The sequence below is a fragment of the Anser cygnoides genome, chromosome 21 (assembly GCF_040182565.1).
Source record: "Anser cygnoides isolate HZ-2024a breed goose chromosome 21, Taihu_goose_T2T_genome, whole genome shotgun sequence".
Classification (NCBI taxonomy): domain Eukaryota; kingdom Metazoa; phylum Chordata; class Aves; order Anseriformes; family Anatidae; genus Anser; species Anser cygnoides.
Window position 1 is genome coordinate 8,278,884 of NC_089893.1, and position 16,898 is coordinate 8,295,781.

At 46.7% G+C, this 16,898-nt stretch overlaps 1 protein-coding gene across 16 annotated transcripts in view; it reads left to right on the plus strand.

The window, feature by feature from the left end:
- The window catches only part of ARHGAP32 (Rho GTPase activating protein 32), a 262,161-nt gene that overhangs the window by 215,572 nt on the left and 29,691 nt on the right, over window positions 1-16,898 (plus strand). For all 16 annotated transcript variants that reach the window (XM_066981261.1, XM_066981262.1, XM_066981264.1 and 13 more), the window contains one exon: window positions 6,703-6,852. In XM_066981261.1, coding sequence (XP_066837362.1) covers window positions 6,703-6,852 — 150 coding nt within the window. The remainder of the gene's footprint in view (window positions 1-6,702; window positions 6,853-16,898) is intronic.

Genomic DNA, 16,898 nt, shown 5'->3' on the forward strand with positions numbered 1-16,898 from the left:
GGAGGGCTCCAGAATCTTGGGCCGGTGCAGGAATAGGTGCAGCTTCTGTGTTATAGGCTCTGTAAATAAGAGCAACGCTGCTTGTTGGTTTTACTGACCGGTGTTACTCTCCACGGGTATGGTGCTCTCATAATAGCTGGAAATACATGCTTGTTCGTGGTCATCGTAGTTAATTTTGATGATTTTTATCTGCTGACACTGAAATGAATCGCTTTTAACATGTTTCATGACCTCTTACAACACGGAGGCCAGCCTTAACCGACGGCAGCCTGGCACAAGGTAGGTGCTGCAGCTTCTGAGAGCACGCAGCAGTTTGTTGGTGCTGTTCGCTTTTACTGAACAGATGAGCGAGGACACATTTACGAAGGTTAGTGGAGACAAAAAGATATTTTTAAACTCTCAAATCTCTGGAATTCTAAAATCTTTCTAAAAATCTTTATGGCCAACGAGGGAGCCCAGTGTAGTGGTCACTGCAATTACTGATTCATGTTGGCCGGTCCTTCTTCAAAACCGGTGGCCTGTTCAAGAACTAAAGGAGGGTGTTTGGTGGTGCGTGGTTCCAGATTCTGGTTGGGTTTTTAGGGCTGTATAAATTAGCTTCCAAAATAGAATCTGTTGTGGCAGGAGGAAAGTGGTAAAATGTCTTGTTGCTAAGGAACATGACAGAGAACTGGGAGATGTGACTCAATTCTTGGCTTTGTATAATTCCTCTCCAGTAAGATGTGGGTCCGCAGAGCACGTCTTGCTAAGTGTGAAGGGATGGGTATTAAAATACTGAGGTTTTAAGAGGTCGAAGGAACTGCTGCTCTGTGGGGAGCCAGCTGAACTGAGTCTGCAGAGCAGTGGTTGCACAGGTAAATGTATTCACAAAGTGTGTTTGCAGAATCAGGAACTTATAAAATACGTGGCAAAGCCAAAGCTGGCTTCTCATCTCCCGATTGCTGGTGCTGCTCTTTCTTCAGAACAGCCTGGTGCTGCTCTTTCTCTCCCCACAGTAGAGTTTAATTTTAGAGGAGAATGGGTCTTCAGGGGCTAATAGCCTGGAACAATTTTAGTTTGACTTACTGTAAATCTCTCTTCAGAGAGGATGGATTTCACTTTTGTTTCGTAATGCCTAGCTGGGCTTTTTTATGACATTCCCACACCTCTTTCCATCTTTGATTTTGCGACTGGATATTGCAGTTTGTTTATACGTTATAAACTCCACAGCCACACGTGTTCTTGCTCTCGACCTTAGCACCGCGGGCTTGTCACAGCAGGGGCCAGCTGGGCTCTGTAGCGTGGAAAGTCGCCGGGGAGAGGAAGAGAAACAAACACGCTGGCCGTGTGCTGGCAGTGTGGGTCAGCAAACACGCTCCAAGATTTTCCCTCAGAGTCCAAGTTTACTAATGCTGCATTGGAAAACATGCTGCTGTCAACAATCCCACGGAAAGGATTTTTTCTAGGCATGGGTTCAAAACCAAAATATTAGCGATAGCGCAGGAGATAAAACAGGTGGTTTTTATTTGTTTAGCGTGGTTTTGTTTACCCCAGCCAAAGCGTAATGGGGTTGGGAGAGGACAGGGAGTAGAGTTATGAAGATGTCCAATAGGGAGCTGCCAGTATCCTGCTCAAAATACAGTGCTGGGTCACCGTACACCTGGACGCCCCCAGAGCAAGCACCTACCTCTTTTGTGTACATAGACGTGTAGGTCTTGAAACCCGCTAGTTTTTGCTTCTCTTGCTTTGTTTCCCCGGTGCCTGAGGAGAGGCAGGATGTGTAAGGTGGGAGATGCCGTCCCAGGATGGCAGTATCTCATGGTGTGCTGTTGGCTATGTTTTATTTTGTCCTCAGAGCCATTGCATGGGGGTTTCTTACTGGAAAGGGAAGGAAAATGCGTGCACAAAAATTTGGGTGCACAGTCAAGCCGCATTTATTAAAAGATTTCTGTTTGGTCCCTGTGATTCAAAGGTGAGGAAGGAGCCACTGCTCTTTTCCATTCTACTTGGGCTTTCCTTGCCAGCAGTTTGGGCAATTGTCCTAGTGAAATGCTACATTTTAGCGGTGGTCTCACGAAGGGTTTCGTGCCTAGACGTGATGCTGCTGCACTTCGGGCCGAGACTCGTGGTATCACTGCTTCCGATCTTATGGGGGGAAATCCAGAGTCGCTGCATCCCTGTCAAACCTGCGCGGGCATAAACGAGCCCAGAAGGCTGGGCTGAGCCGCAGCCAGCCCGGCACGTCGGCCAGCGGGCCGAGGGCAGCGCGGTGGCCTCGGCAGGAGATCCGCGTAAGAAGGCCCGGGCTGCGTGCTCTGCTTCGCCGCCCCCGCGCTCGGGCTGCCCCCACCGCCCTGCAGATTACTGTGATCCGGGTAATCGGTGACTCAGCTGCTGGTGAAGCCCCACGGAAAGATGCAGGAGCACGACGGGATGCCCCCCGCGGCAGAGGTCGGAGGAAGGCGGATGAGGCGCGTCCCCGTGAGCTTCCAAAGGTTCCCAAATAACCCGGGAAAAAGGCTTTGTGCGGAGCAGCAGCCGTGGGTACTTGGAATCAGCTGATGGCTGACACGATTCTCCAGTAAACACGGTGCGTGAAGCATATCCTGAAGTGCCTTTTGAGTCTGCAGCATTCGGGCAAACAGGCCCTGCTTTTAATGAAGTGATTGTTATTTAATAGTTTGCATCAATGTCAGGGGAATCTGGGGCCTCACCGACACTACAAAAGCTTGGTGGAATAGCAGCAATGGCACAGATTGATTGATAAACGTTCCTCGGGGAGCACAGTGCGTGGCAGTCTCCCAAAACCACAATAAGCTACCTGGCACAAGGATCCCTTTTATCTCCCTCCCCCCCTCCCACTGTACAAAGGCTTTGGCCAGCACGGTTATGTCAGCTAAGGGTGTGATATTTTTTCGCACTCCTAATTGACATATTTGTGCCAGCAAAACTTCAAAAGCAGTGCAACCTCAGGTTACTTTTTTATTATTATTATTTTTGCAGCCAGTCTCACTATGGCAGATGGAGATGCTTGCTCAGGCCAGGATACTTGGCCAAACCTTTATGAGGAAAATCAGCCCCGGCTCCTTCTAGGAAAGTCTCAGGTTTTTTGGTGAACAACTTGTTTTACAGTGCTAAAACCTAAGATGGAAAGCGATTTGCCTAAATACTAGGATTTTTGTTTGTTTTTATTTGCCTTTGTGTTGGCAATTCAGCTGCACAGGTAATTCAGCAGCATCTCTGTCTGTAGCGTATTCCGACGTACAGAATCGCCTGGCAGTAACCCTGCTTTAGCGTTCGAGTTTAATTCTGTGTCGCCCGTCACCTGAACGCCCCCCAGGGAGACACCGGCTGCGAATGGCTCCGATTTGTCATGTCCCCACTTTACTGATGGGACAATAAAGGAGGGTAGAAAAGGGCTAACTAGTTTGTCCACAGCCTGTAACGATTTAAGATTTGTTTCTGGTATAAACCCTCTCCCTGCGTTCCGTAACTTCCTTGCATTCCCGAATTTGGGGTTTTTCAGAGCAGGCAGGCGGGTGCAGGAGCCCAGGCCAGGCACCGGGGCTGCAGCAGGGGAGCACCACTTGCTGTTGCTGGTACCATCACCGGTGGGGCCGCAATGGTTTCGGAGCAGAAAGCATTTATTCTGCACGAGTCCTGGAGCAGCCTTGGCGTCAGTGTTTATGCAGAAACTGTGACTGCTGCGCTAGCTTGGTCTGAGCAGAAATGAATCAGAAACGAAATCTCTAAGGATATGCATTGCTGGTTTGAGGGTCAAATGATGCCAGGGGACTTGGAAGCAGGATTGAAAGCGTTTCCCCTTTACTGCTTTCGGCACAAAGACAGCGAACCTGACGGCCTCCTGTGTTCTCATGATGGCTTATCCGTATCAGACACCTACGTGCTTTTTTTGTTCTTTTTTATAACCTGTCAGCAGAGAGATGACTGCTCGAGTTTCCTTGCTTTCCCACCCCCCGCCCCGAGAAGTCTAACTCCCCGTATCAGTGAATCATTCTCGCGCAGGTGTAAGCCCCTGAAGCCGGCTTAGCCTGGGAGACACTCGCAGGGAGTAGGCAGTGATTCAGAGCGGACTGGGGCAGGAAGCTGTGCTTAACCAAGGAACTATGCAAGTGTCTCAACAGGCTATCGATAAGTGATTTTCTGGTTCCCTAATCTGCTCAGGCATCGCCCTGACAGTGTCATGGGCTGTTGCACAGGTACACTAGGGGAGTGCGTTTGGAGGAGCCTGCTTAATGATACAGAAAACAAGACAATTATTTTAACCTGCGCTGAGCAGCTTAAAGGCAGGACAGATTTATTCTGTTTTAAAAACTCAGGTCTCCGTTCTGGTTAGTGATGTAGGCGTGTTTCAGCACCAAGCCAAGCACGTCCTTGGCGCAGGGCGGCGCATCCACTGCACTCTTGTATTTCACGCCAGAGGTCACGGGCTGGCCTGGTCCCCCGCTTCGGCAGAACTTGTGCAGTGCAGGCACGGGATGCATTTCCCTACATTTTTACATCCGTTATCTGATGGATCCATTTGTCATTCAGTCAAGCAAGACACTTCACGAAGAGCTGTGTTCAGAGCCTGTGAAGTGATTCAGATGAATACCTGTGTGTTAGTGATGGCTTTATTTGTCAGACTGGTGAAAGTGTCTGGGGTCCATCGGCTCCAGTGACACAATCACAGGAGCCCGGGGTTGTTAACCCTCTGAAACTCCACACAAGTCGGGCTGAGTCTCTGCCTCCATTTGGTTTTGAGCAGGGTTGGTAGGAGATGAGGAACGAGCCATTACTTTACTGTGATGATGGATACAACCAAAATCTGTCCTAGCTTTGTTTGGTGTGTCGGCACAATCTGTTCATTTGTGGTGTGTAATTAAAAAGCCACAGCAAACCGACAACATTCCTTTAATTAAAGGCCCCATAGTCAGTTTGTCCTCCTCAGTGCTTCTGCATTTTCTTAAATGATTTGGGTTTGATTGGTGCAAATGCAGGCCAGGGTTTTGTTTGAGATTTTAGGATTTCAGGTATTCAGATGTATTTGGCTGCTGCAGATCAATGTAGTGCCATGCTGCTAAAAGGGACTTTATCCAAGAGCAAAACCCTGCCCTATTCAAACAAACAGAAATATTTTAAGGTCCTTTACATTAGGCTTATTATAAATGGAGGGATTCTGTCCATACCTGGTGAAATAGACGGCACAATACAGCTGTATAAAGGGATTCAAGCATTGTAAAGTATAACATGATACAACCTTGTCCTTGGACAAGGTTTTCCATATTGTCCGGTTGAAGAATATCCTGTCTGCCTGTATGAAGCATTGCTGCATGATTCTCCATTTTGCTGAGCCCCAAGACCCGAAGCTGCTCACAGAATTTCAAGTTGTACGCGCTCCTGAGCAGTGGTGGCACTGAAGAAACGCATTTTTGTCACCAGGGGCTGGTTCTGCTGTTCGCTGGACAGCGTTGCTCGGCTGAAATTTGCTTACAGTACTCCCAGTTTCATGCAGATGGGCTGGGTGGTGGGCTTTCCTCCCTGGGTTCTGAGACAGAAGCTCAGGGGAGCAACCGCTCCCTTGCAGGGCTGCAGGAGCCGTCCCCTCTGCCTGGAGAGACCAAGGCTGCCTCGCAGAGCACGGCCGTGTGAGCCGAGCGACGTGCTCTTTCCAGCAGAGCTCCTCTGTGGAAGTTGAACTGCTTTGAAATCACGTCTACAATGGCACTTGTGCTGGGGAGGCCGGAGCTCTTTTGTGTCACCCTCGTGCTTTCAGTGGGCCTCAAGAAGAGCTGGCTGTCAGGCTCTGCTTCCCTTCCAACCCAATCCTTCCCGACCCAGCCCCTGCTCAGCCTCTGCTCCCAGGTGCCTGCGGCCCAGCCGTGCCACCCCTACTGCCCTCAGGAGAGGGGCAGCTGCCTGGGCTGCTCCGGTTTTCACTCCTTAGCGGGATCGGCTGGCTTGGACACAGTGACTTGTTTCACCAGCAGAGCCGAGGCCACGCAGCGTTGGGTGGGAAACGAGCTGAAGGTGTAGAGGGACAGCTCCTGAGCTGCGCTCTTGCCCCTTTGTAGACTTCGTGTATTCTTTCTGCAGGAAGGAAACTGCATCTCTTCAGATCAGCCACCTTGGTTTTCTATTAAATAAAACCAAGACAGCTGAGGGAGCTGACGCTGCTCTGGGCTGGGCTTCCCCACGTGCAGCAGGAGTGTGGGAAGGTGTGCTGGAAGGGCAGGCTGTGGCACCCGGAGCTGAGCATCCTCTAAGTTCAGATACCGTCAGTCACTCATTTGCTCTGGAGGAGCCTAAGGCTACCAGAATGGGAGCCGGTAACAAAGCATTTCTTTCTGCTTAGAGACTGCAGACCGTGTTTGTCAGTGTGGCAGAGATGACAGGTTTTGCTAGCTTAGCCTCGTTCCTTTTGCACAGATGCACGTTACAGGTGCTGCCCATCAGCCTCTGTACGGTGACAGTGCTTTAGTGAAGTGCCACCTGAAGCTGCATTTTGGGTAGATGCATCTTTGTGTTAAATTCTTCCATTTCAGCTGTTGTGTCATTTCTGCACCGGCCAGGGATTAGAACAAAAGCAAACTCTTGGTTTAGTATCGGACCTTGGAAAATCTGTTTCTGTAAATAATTCATATTAATGTTGCTACTGTTTTTACATGCTCCGTAGAATGTGTTCTGCTTGGCCTGAAGTGATTTCTGTATTTTGTTGTGCAGTGTCAAAAAAACACGGCAAGCTCATCACCTTCCTCCGTACATTCATGAAGTCGCGCCCAACAAAGCAGAAACTGAAGCAGCGGGGGATCCTGAAGGAAAGGGTGTTTGGCTGTGACCTGGGAGAGCATCTTCTCAACTCTGGCCATGATGGTAAGGAACAACCCATTTTTGAGTTCTTCCTCTGCTGGGAATCTTACTAAAGAGGGATCATATCTAGCAAAGGGGTAGTTGATACTGGCAGAGAAATGTGTATTGAGAATCGATGGCTGAAAGATGAATTGAGACTAATGCTAATAAGAAGCAAGCATCATGGTTTGACATGGGAGCACTGAAGGTGGGTGGGAACTACTGAAGATGAGTTCTCAACTTCTTGAAGTCTTCAAATAAATACTAAATATTTTTTGACGGGGAAACAAACTTCATTGTTGCGTCAGTGAGTAAGTAACTGCTATGTTAAATCCATACATTTCTCTCCAACTCACTTCCTTTCTTTGATTCTAGCATAATCTGCAGTGTAGATTCTTCTTGTGCCCTTCCTCTTGGTTTCAGAAAATGTACAGGAATTAACTGGATATTATATTTTGTTATAGCTTTATTTTCTCTTTCTGTTACGGTGACTTCCCTATAGGTCTTCTCTACCCCTTCCACCTTCCCATCAGCATTTTAGGGAGGCAGCAAAGATGAGCTCTCCATTCCAAGAAAAAATTACACAATTGTTACTGCTCTTCCTTGGATGAACTTTTGTTTCGTGTGCTCTTTCCTACCATCTCACTGGGACATCTCCAATCTAGGCTGTGAAAATCAGGGAGGTACCTGCACTGCTGAGTAGCAAACAGAGGACACACGTTCTTCCACAGTTCACTCGCCGAGGTCGTTCGCACAAATGGCCCGTGCTGAGGGTTTTTTAGGAAAGCAGCGTGGAGCAGCGATGGGCCGCAGCCAGTTTGCCCAGGAGTTAGAGCCATCAGGAAATTAGTGATGGGTATAGCATCACTGTCTGGCTCTGTCAGTTTGTTGATCTGTTTCATATTTTGGTCCTTGCCTAATGCAGTAGATACTGGGCCATGGCTCATATCTGCGTAGACCTCATCTGCCAGAGTTCTTAACCTGATGTCCCCCAGCTTTTGTGTGGAGCTCAAGGAGAAGCACAGTGACACGTATGGTAGGAAGGAAATTTCTCTGTTAAATTTGTTGCCAGAGGTACTTTAGGTTCCTTGTTCATATGAGTGCCTTTTGGAAAAGGGATGGTAAAGGGTGGGGAACTGTTCTGTGCACTTTTTTCCAATGGATTCAGTTGGTAACAGCAATGTGTACTCCCTTGCCTGACATGAAGTATTTTACTACCGGTTGGTGAATAATATGAGCTTGTTCTTAAGAAATCAGGACTGTGGCAAGGCTCATTGGCTTGTTAATTGGAACCAGTAGAGATCTTTATTGCTGGGGCTTGAAAAGCATCAGAGAGCCAGAAACTGCATGGTTTGAAGGCAGAAACGTACAGTAACCCATGTAAGAACTGCATCAGGAGTGGGCAATTTGCACCACTGGGTAGCAATAGAGCTGGTTTTATATTCATGCTGTGGGAGCAATCTTGGAGGGCAGGAGACAGGCCAGCAGTGAGCTCATTAATGGGAAGGAGAGAGTTCTTTTTGATCCTCAGCCCTCCTGTCCATTTTAGTTAGACACAAGTCAGCAATAATTAAAGCTCTTCTTTGCTCTCTGCACTGACTTTTTTGCCTGGCTTTAAGGGGTATGCATTTTATTTAGCAGTAAAAGACACACCCTGAGCTGAACTAAACTGTCCTAACGACACTGGAGGCTCCTCTGTGGCAGTCTCCAGGAGGTCATTCCTTGTCCTGGTCCCTCCCCTGCCATCACGTGCATCTGAGTGATTGTGCCTGAGCTGTGCTAATGAGGTCTCTTCATCTGAGAAGTTAGCAGTTGCTTTCAACCTCGATTTAATAACTCTTTCCTAACTCCCTGGAGTGAAGCAGATCCAATTTGAATGTTGCTAACAGGGCCATGTCTCCATTTCACACAGCAGGATTGTTTTTTTCTGTGTGATTCAGCTCTCTGACCCGTATTCCAAGTGATGTAATCCCCGGGATTGGTTTTGTGGAGACATTTCTGGGTTCCTGTGAATCAAGCTCCGTGCATGCACAGCGTTTTAAGATTCCCTCACTCTGTAGCATTAAGGTTCCTCAGTCACGGAGCCAAGTGCAATGCTCCACGTTGAGTGAGAGAGAGCAGCGATGCAGTCCTGTTTCTTCACCTCATAAACAAGTATTTTTATAGGAGCACATAACATCGTACTTTTGCTGAAGTCTGTGCGTGATACGTACTGGTAATGCTTTGGGATTACAACTGTAAAAGATCTCAGTTCAGAAATACAAAAAAGAACCCAAGGCATTTATAGATGGATTTAGATTAATGGTAGTTCTGGTGTGCTGCTGTCCAACATCCAAAAGATTTAGCAGGACTGAAGGAGAAAATAACATTGTCCACAGTGTTTGAAATGGGTGGCTAGGCATTTGCGTGCTCTTCATTAATGCACCACTGAACCAAACTAGAGTTATGTTAATTATTTTATTAGTTATCACCCTTGGGAAACTGACAAAACCTAACTTCCCAAGAATTCCCTGTGAAACAACGTGAGCCATCCCCATTTTGAAATCATGACCATCCAAAACTTTGCTGAACTGGGCTTGTCCTTCAGATAGGCAATGGTGAGAGACAAGAAGACAGAAAATAAAAGGAATATGGAAGCACGAAAACTGAAATGAGCCTAACATTTTTCAATAAACAGTGAGCTGAGGCAGCAGGCTCAGATGGCTTAGCTAGGAGAGCGTAGAGTTGGTCGCATGTCTGTGTACCCAGAAGGGAGTGTACAAACACAGAGGAAAGGTTTTACCAAACTCCTGCAGCACGTTGTCTTTCTGTGAGCTCAGCAAGTATCACTCTTGTTCTGCACCAGTGGTGCTGCTGTCAGAAGGAGAGTACCAAGGCATGAGATGTACAGGAGGAAAGAGCTGTAGAAACGAGACCTTACTGTTACGGAGCAAGAGCCCGGGTGATACCATCCTGCAGAGCTCCGTATGCATGCTGTACATTCAGCATGCGCTTGGATCCAAACCAGCAAAGCATTTATCTTCGTTTACCTGAATTTTTGAGACTAGTCTTGTACTGGGGCCGAGCGCTGTCTTTTCTGCAAGATGCCTGTCAGGCTGGCGTGACAGAACTTGCGTCTGCTGAACTTCAGGACGTAATACCTCTGTTTACTAGAGTTTCTCCTTAGGGGAGGGTGTCTGTTGCTGCTGTTGCTGCTACTGCCTCTTCATTTTTGATGAGGGTGCAATTTGTCATTTTTTAATTGTGGTATAGAGACCTGAGAAGTAACGCTACAAACAGGTATAGGGAGGGAGGTAAGGATTTTAACGAGTGTTTACAATAACAACAGTAAGGATGAGTACTGCACCTTAAGATCTTTCTGTATGACGGGTGACTCATGGTGGGGATTGCAGTGATTATTGGGCTGGCAGCTGTAGACAGGCAGTGTCCTGGGTTTTGGGTTTGGTTGGTTTTTTCAATGCCAGTTTGTAGTGTGCCGACACTTTGAGCCCTCCGCACAGTGACGGGGCCCTTCTGTAGGAGTCGTACCTCCACGTGGTATGGAACAGTCCTTTCCCAAAGGTCCTTGTAGACCCGGCAGCATTGAAGGGAGGGAAGCATCGTTGTCCTGTTTCTTAGATGAGGATTTGAGTCGTGGGCACATCACAGGATGATTTTTCAAAGTCACTTGTGTTCTAAGCTGCTTTTGAGAATGGCCATTAGGAGCCACAGTAAGTCACACTGGAAGGTGATGGGATTTGGGGCCCTAGCTACTTTGCCAAGAGTCGAAGAGCAATGTGGCTCATTGTCGTTGGATGTGATTACTCAGGGCACCCCGCGCAGTGCAGATACCAGACCTCTCTGACTTAGGGCTGTTGTTCTGGTTGCTGGAGATCAGATATCCCTGGCCTTCACCAAGGCAGGGAACCGAGCACTCTCAGGTTTTATACAGAGTGGACGAAGCGTTCAGAGCTGGAATCCGGGCTGGGCGCGCACAGCCCTGTGCTCTGGTCACCAGGCCCGGCCGTCCGTCGGTGCGTTGTTCTCACTGAACGTAACAGCGAGCTGCCCTTGTTGCTCCTCTTCCTGCCACGTGTAAGTAACGCATTTCGGGCTGGTACCTGGAGGAGTAAAACCAGTTTTGATATGAGGGATTTCTGACTTCTTCGATGGGTCTAAATCTAGCAAAGGCTGTGGTGATACACCCGTCAGGCATGTTGGTTTGCACAACACCTATCAGTCGCCCAACGCAGCCTGCCTTCAGAGGCCTGTCTCCATTTAATTTTAGTGCGTTATTCATTTGTTGGCTCCTTCTGGGTTTTGAATACTCGCCCTGCCAATGAAGCGTCATTTGGAAGCGGACCAAGCTCAGCAGGGAGTAGCTGTTTCTTCGTGATCCTGCGATGTTCCCAGGTGGTTTGGTGCCGCTGACACCTGCCATGCTGGTTTGCTTTGCAGAGCTGCAAGATGCAGCCAATTCAGCGTAATCCCTGACGAGTGAAGAGGCCCTGTTCCCTTTGTAGGTAGGTAGACTTTTTTCCCCCTAATATTTTCTCTCAAAGGAAACCAAAGAGAACTCAAATTTAGCCTGACCCCAATTAGACGGAATTGTGCATGCAGAGGATGTGTTTGTTTAGTGTGGGAGCTGGTTAAATGCTGCATTGCAGCATCTGTACCATGTCCTCATTTGTGCCTCAGAACGTTTCGAAATGTGGCTCTCCACAACTCCTGAATTTAAGACCAACGTAGGAGTCGGCAGCAACGTGGTTAGCCTGAACTTTGTGCGCGGCTGCCCGGAGAGGTCGGTGGATTAGGAGGCTGCACGGGTTCCTGGCTGTCGCTGACAGCACATCACCAAGGTTATGGCATTCGGCTCCTTCCCTCATTTTTATCCAGGAGAAAAGTAAAAACAACACCCAGCGTTTTGAAATATATGGCTAGGAAGTCCTTGTGTAAACGGCTGATTAGAATCAAGTCAAATGCTGTCTTGTTACAGCATTTTGCAGTACAGTGGTGCTAAAGCCAAGCGGTTCACCCAGACTGTTTCCTTTCAGCCTCCCATCTCCTGTGCTTTAGCCTCTGGCACAGACAAAAGGGGGCAGGAAACCTGCCTGGAGGTTGCCCACAAAGTACAACTGATAAATCCATCTTTCGGTGGCAATGCTCTGCGAGCCCCTTAGGTTTGTTCGAGTGATGGATTGCTTGGGGCTGGGCTGGGTTCAGCAGCGCTGGGAGCGGGGAGGCTGCGCAGCAGGTCCGGCACTGCGGTGGTGCCGGTTCCTCTGGCTTCGGGAGCTTGCAGAGGGGTTGGGGTCGGTGAGCCGAGGTCAGCGATCCAGAGGAGAGCCTCAGTGCTCTTCTGGGAACGTGAGCTGTGAGCTGCAGTAAAACAGTGTACAGGTGTTCCTCATGGCATAAGCCATATAACACAGCCAGCTGTATTAACGGAGGATTTTGTAGACTAAAAGCAAATGATATTTTTTGTACCCCTTCATGTATGTGTTGCATTGATACATCTTTATGCATTTGTTGTCTTGATACTTCATCAGTTTCCATAACTGGAAAAGGTGGGTTTAGAAATGGCACTAATTTTTAGTCAACAAGTTCCCCATATAAAAGGATCTATAGCTCCCCTTCGAGTTAGTCAGAACTCTTCAGGAAAATACTGACTGGTGATCAACGGGGAGAGAGAGTACTGCTGTTCTTGCTGAAAAAGTAAATGTCTACAAAAGACAACGCTGATTCTTGCTTTCTGTTCCTCTTACTACTCCCCAGTTCCCCAAAATTATTATCAATTATGTATGACAAGTTGGGTAGGATTAAAGGAAGAACACAATGAAAGCCAAGACTTTTCAAAATGGCTTGCAAGATCGAATTGAAGCAGAGACACGGTCCTGGTATGTGCTGGGCACTAGCAACGACTGCATAGAGGGGATGGTTTTATTCTCTCATGCTGGTTATTGCGCTCCTCAGATAAGCTTCTTAAGAGCACCTTGGGACTTGTGACATCACAGTTTGTTCTGGGTCCTCTGGTCTTACCCTCTCCTTCAAGTAATCCCCTGGCTGCCGTTGGGTGATACATTTGCCTTTGATACTAATTTATTGCAGATTTGAGTATAGGAAGAACAGTGTTACCAGAACAGAGTAACCCAAGGAATGAGATCTTGGGCAGCATCTTGGCAGGGATCTGTAAAAGTCTGGTTCCCCTTAGCTCCAGGATAAGCTTTGTAATCTATATGTCATCTCTTTGGTTCCTCATATTAATGTGAGGAGTCCCTTTTACTAGCTAATAATTTTAATTGTAATAAAAGTCTGGCTGGATGGATTTGGATTTTTGCCATCTGTGAAGGAAGTCTTGATTTGGAATTCAGGACAGCTGAGTCTTACATATTTATTAATTTTTGGTTTTCTTGATGTTTTAACTCTTTGGGGGTAAATTAGCTGGTGCCCACTCTCTTGCTGTTTGAGGATGAAATTGAACATTAACAACAAGAAGTAAAACAAACTTTGCTAAAAAGTAGAAAGCTATAAATATTTACAAATGTATTATTCTTTTCCCTTCCTCTCTCTAAGTACTGTTTTTAAGTGTAAACACAAGACAGCCCCTGAAATCCAAGAACTTCCAGTTTATGTTCACAAGGCTCAGATGAATGCCTGCTCATGATGTTGTTTGTAGAGAATTGCTTTGCTTCAAGATTTTAGCTTCAGAAAGGCTTTTTAGCGTTTGTCGAGTTCCCATCAGAAATAGATACTCAAGCTTGACGTGGGCTCGCTGTGCTTCAAATAGCAAATAGTCGTGGGGCAGCAGAGAGATCTTGGAGTGCAGTTCCCCAGGGCTGCTTGGAACTGTTACGACTTGAATGCTGGCAACCACATCAATAAGTTTGTTTAAGCAATAACTTCTTGTTCTTGTACAAAGATTTATTGAAGTGCTGCACAAAAAAAGGTAGGTTGTTTGTGTTAAACATAACATTTAGATCAGAATTATTAAATTGGCCACAGTCATTACAACAGGCTGAGGAGAATGTTGGCTGTGACTGAGGCTGAAGGTTTATATTAGATACATAAATTCTGTGAATGAACCCTTGGGCATTTTTGTACTCTTAATAGGTAGAGTATCCAAGCTGAAAAGCTTGAATGTGAACTAAAGATTTCAGACCTCCAGGTAGGATCTGATCTGGCATCATGCTTTTACACCTCTCTCAGTTTTTAAGCATTTCTATGTCTGAAGGAGTTTTCATGCTTAGGACATAAATCTGATTTGAAGGATTTGTATGCGTCTCCCTTTCTGCCAAGATACTTCTTGTATGACTTCGGGCAAGTTCCTTCAAATAGGATCCATCTCCTTCCTTTACCCTAAAATTGGTGTAAGAAGAAAATAGTGGATCCTGAGTTCCTTGTTGGCACAGCGGGAAAAATAATGCATGCTTACTTACCTGATAAATTTTGTAATGCCCTCAGATATCTGGGGGACAAAAGAGCCATAAATAAAACACGTGCCACACGCAGAATTGCTATCCAGGGCTACAGCTCAGCAATAGAATCATTAAGGTTGGAAAAGACCTCCAAGATCATCTGGTCCAACCATGCAGTTGGTTGCATCTTGTGTTTCCTGACAAACCTACCTAATAATGCAAGTATTGATGAAACTGAAAATCTTCCTGTTCTGCCTCCTTTAATAGTATTTGTCTCTATGGTAGAATCCTACTGAGAAAACTGAAGGTAATTGTATAGTGCACAGCTGCTCAGAAAAGAGCAGATTCTTGAAGAAATATCTTTAGTTGAAATTGTAGCAGTTCTGCCAGTGCCCGTGAATGAGCTCAGAAGACAACAGTTCACAGATAGTGAGGCCGTGATTTTCCATCAGTAAACTTTTTTCAGTACTTGAAACTTTAAAAATTGGTTATATGCTTCATGCCATAGAGATATAGTAAACTTTTTCTCCTCCCCAAATGATTTCTTTCGTGCTTGAGGAATCATTAGACACATACTCTTAGTGATTTGACTTGTATGTTAGAGCCCAAACCGGCTGTATCTGTTATGAATCTTTATCGGTTTTTGCTTGTTTTATGTTATGCAGTGACATACCGAAATACGGTCCTGTCTCCTGCCTCTCAGTCCATGTTTGCTGCAGCTCTGCACACAGTCGATGTATAAACTTGAAAAAAATGGTTGTGAAGTTGCATTCTGGGGCAGTAATTCAGTGGGGCTGATGTGACTTGACAGTCCCTTCAAGCTTAACGGTGACATCAGCCATACCCTTCCATTCATCCTGCTGTCCTGCTGGTGACTACTTCATTTGGCTACCCGTTTTTCAGGTGATTGGCTATATATTGAAACCTGCTAGCCTCAGACATGCCAAAACCAGTTTCCTTTCAGTATTTCACAATTTATAGTTTTATTTTAAAATCAAAGTCCATCTCCAAAGGCCTTGGGCAATCAAGTCAAAGAGCTAAGCTGTAGTCAGAGCTGTGCGAGCTTAGGGACATGGTCTAGTGGGTGATAGTGGTCGTAGGGGGATGGTTGGACCAGATGGTCTCGGAGGGCTTTTCCAACCTTAATGACTCTGTGATGGGAGCCGGGTGCTCCTGAGCTCAAATCCCATCTCTCACGCACAGTTCATGGCCTCGAGAAACTTGCTGGGTGTCTGCTTCCATTGCCATGTTGTGAAGTTAAACTAACAGTCCGGATCTGCCCCGAGGTGCCACAAGGGTAAACTTGTAATGTTTGTGAGGTACTTGGAAGGTTGAGGGCATATAAACATTAAACAGTGGTTATTCAGGTGTTACCACAGGTCAGCACGCGAGACCCGCAGCCTGGTGAATGCCTGCAGGGAAATAACTCCGTTTATCTCCAGGTATCTCCCAGATTTATTTTGTTCCTTAGTCAGGTTTGCATAATTTCATAGATCTAAACATGTCAGGCATTTTGGAAACCAAAGGGTGCCTAAGTGACTCGAGCCCTTCTGTAAATCATTAAAAGCCTGTGTGGTTCAGGTGCCTCAGCATTTCTTTGGACCTGGCAGGCTGTGCTCTGCGAGAAACCCCTGTAACGTAAAGGACGGATCCAGCAGCCTGGACAAACAGCAATAGGTGCCCCAAACTGGGGATGAGCGGAGAAGTATTCTGCTTGCTGCAGATGAGTTCACTGCTACACAAACTCGTTGAACACAAGTTGGGACTTTTAAAGGCCAATAGTTCTGAGATATTTTGGGCAAATGTCCAAACATAACAGGCACTGTTATTGCTTCACCATCTGCCCTCTGAATTGCTGGAACTCAAGATTATTGGGTATGGGGTTAGCATTACAAAGAGGTATGTGGGGTCCCCATGGAGAATGACTTGTTTGGGGGGAAGTAGTTGCAAAAAGGGAGAACTGAGAAGGCAATACAAGCTCTTGCAGTAAAGAAAAGAGACAATCTCTCAGTCCCCTCCCTTTTTACCCTGCCCGCAGCTGTGAGAGGAGAAATTCTTTATGCCTGAGTGACCCAGAGGACAGCAGGGAGTTGAAAATTAATTTGCATTTTGAAACACTACAGCTGTAGGGAGAGCAAACATGAGAAAAAATGTTGCACTACATGCAGGAATTGCTTGTGCTCTTACCCCTCTCTGCTCTTACCGAGGTGGATACCTTTTCCAGTCTTAACTTACTGTAGTACGTGTAATGGAGCTAAATGGAAAGCACTAGCACGCAGCCTACATATGAATGTATTAGTAGGATATTTATTCCATTTAATGGATGTGATGCATTTCTGTATTAAAAAAAAAATACAACCCCAGTTGTTATCCCCACTTGGGTGGATACAACCTGGGAGATAGACGTACGATATAAAGCTTCTTCTCTTTGATGCAAAAGCAGTAAGAGTAAGCACGGTTTATACCACTGCAGTGCTCAAGTGCAAAAATGCCCTGGCACAGACACACCCGCAGCACCGAGAGTGTTGCTGATGTTACAGGACTTAAAAAGCATGGGGAACTGCCTTCCTAGCCTGATGCGGCACAACGGGATTTATGTTTCTTAAGCTTGGACCTTGCACTTTGTTTTTACACAGTTCCTGGCTAAGCTACCATAAATAAAAAGAGTCCAGTCTT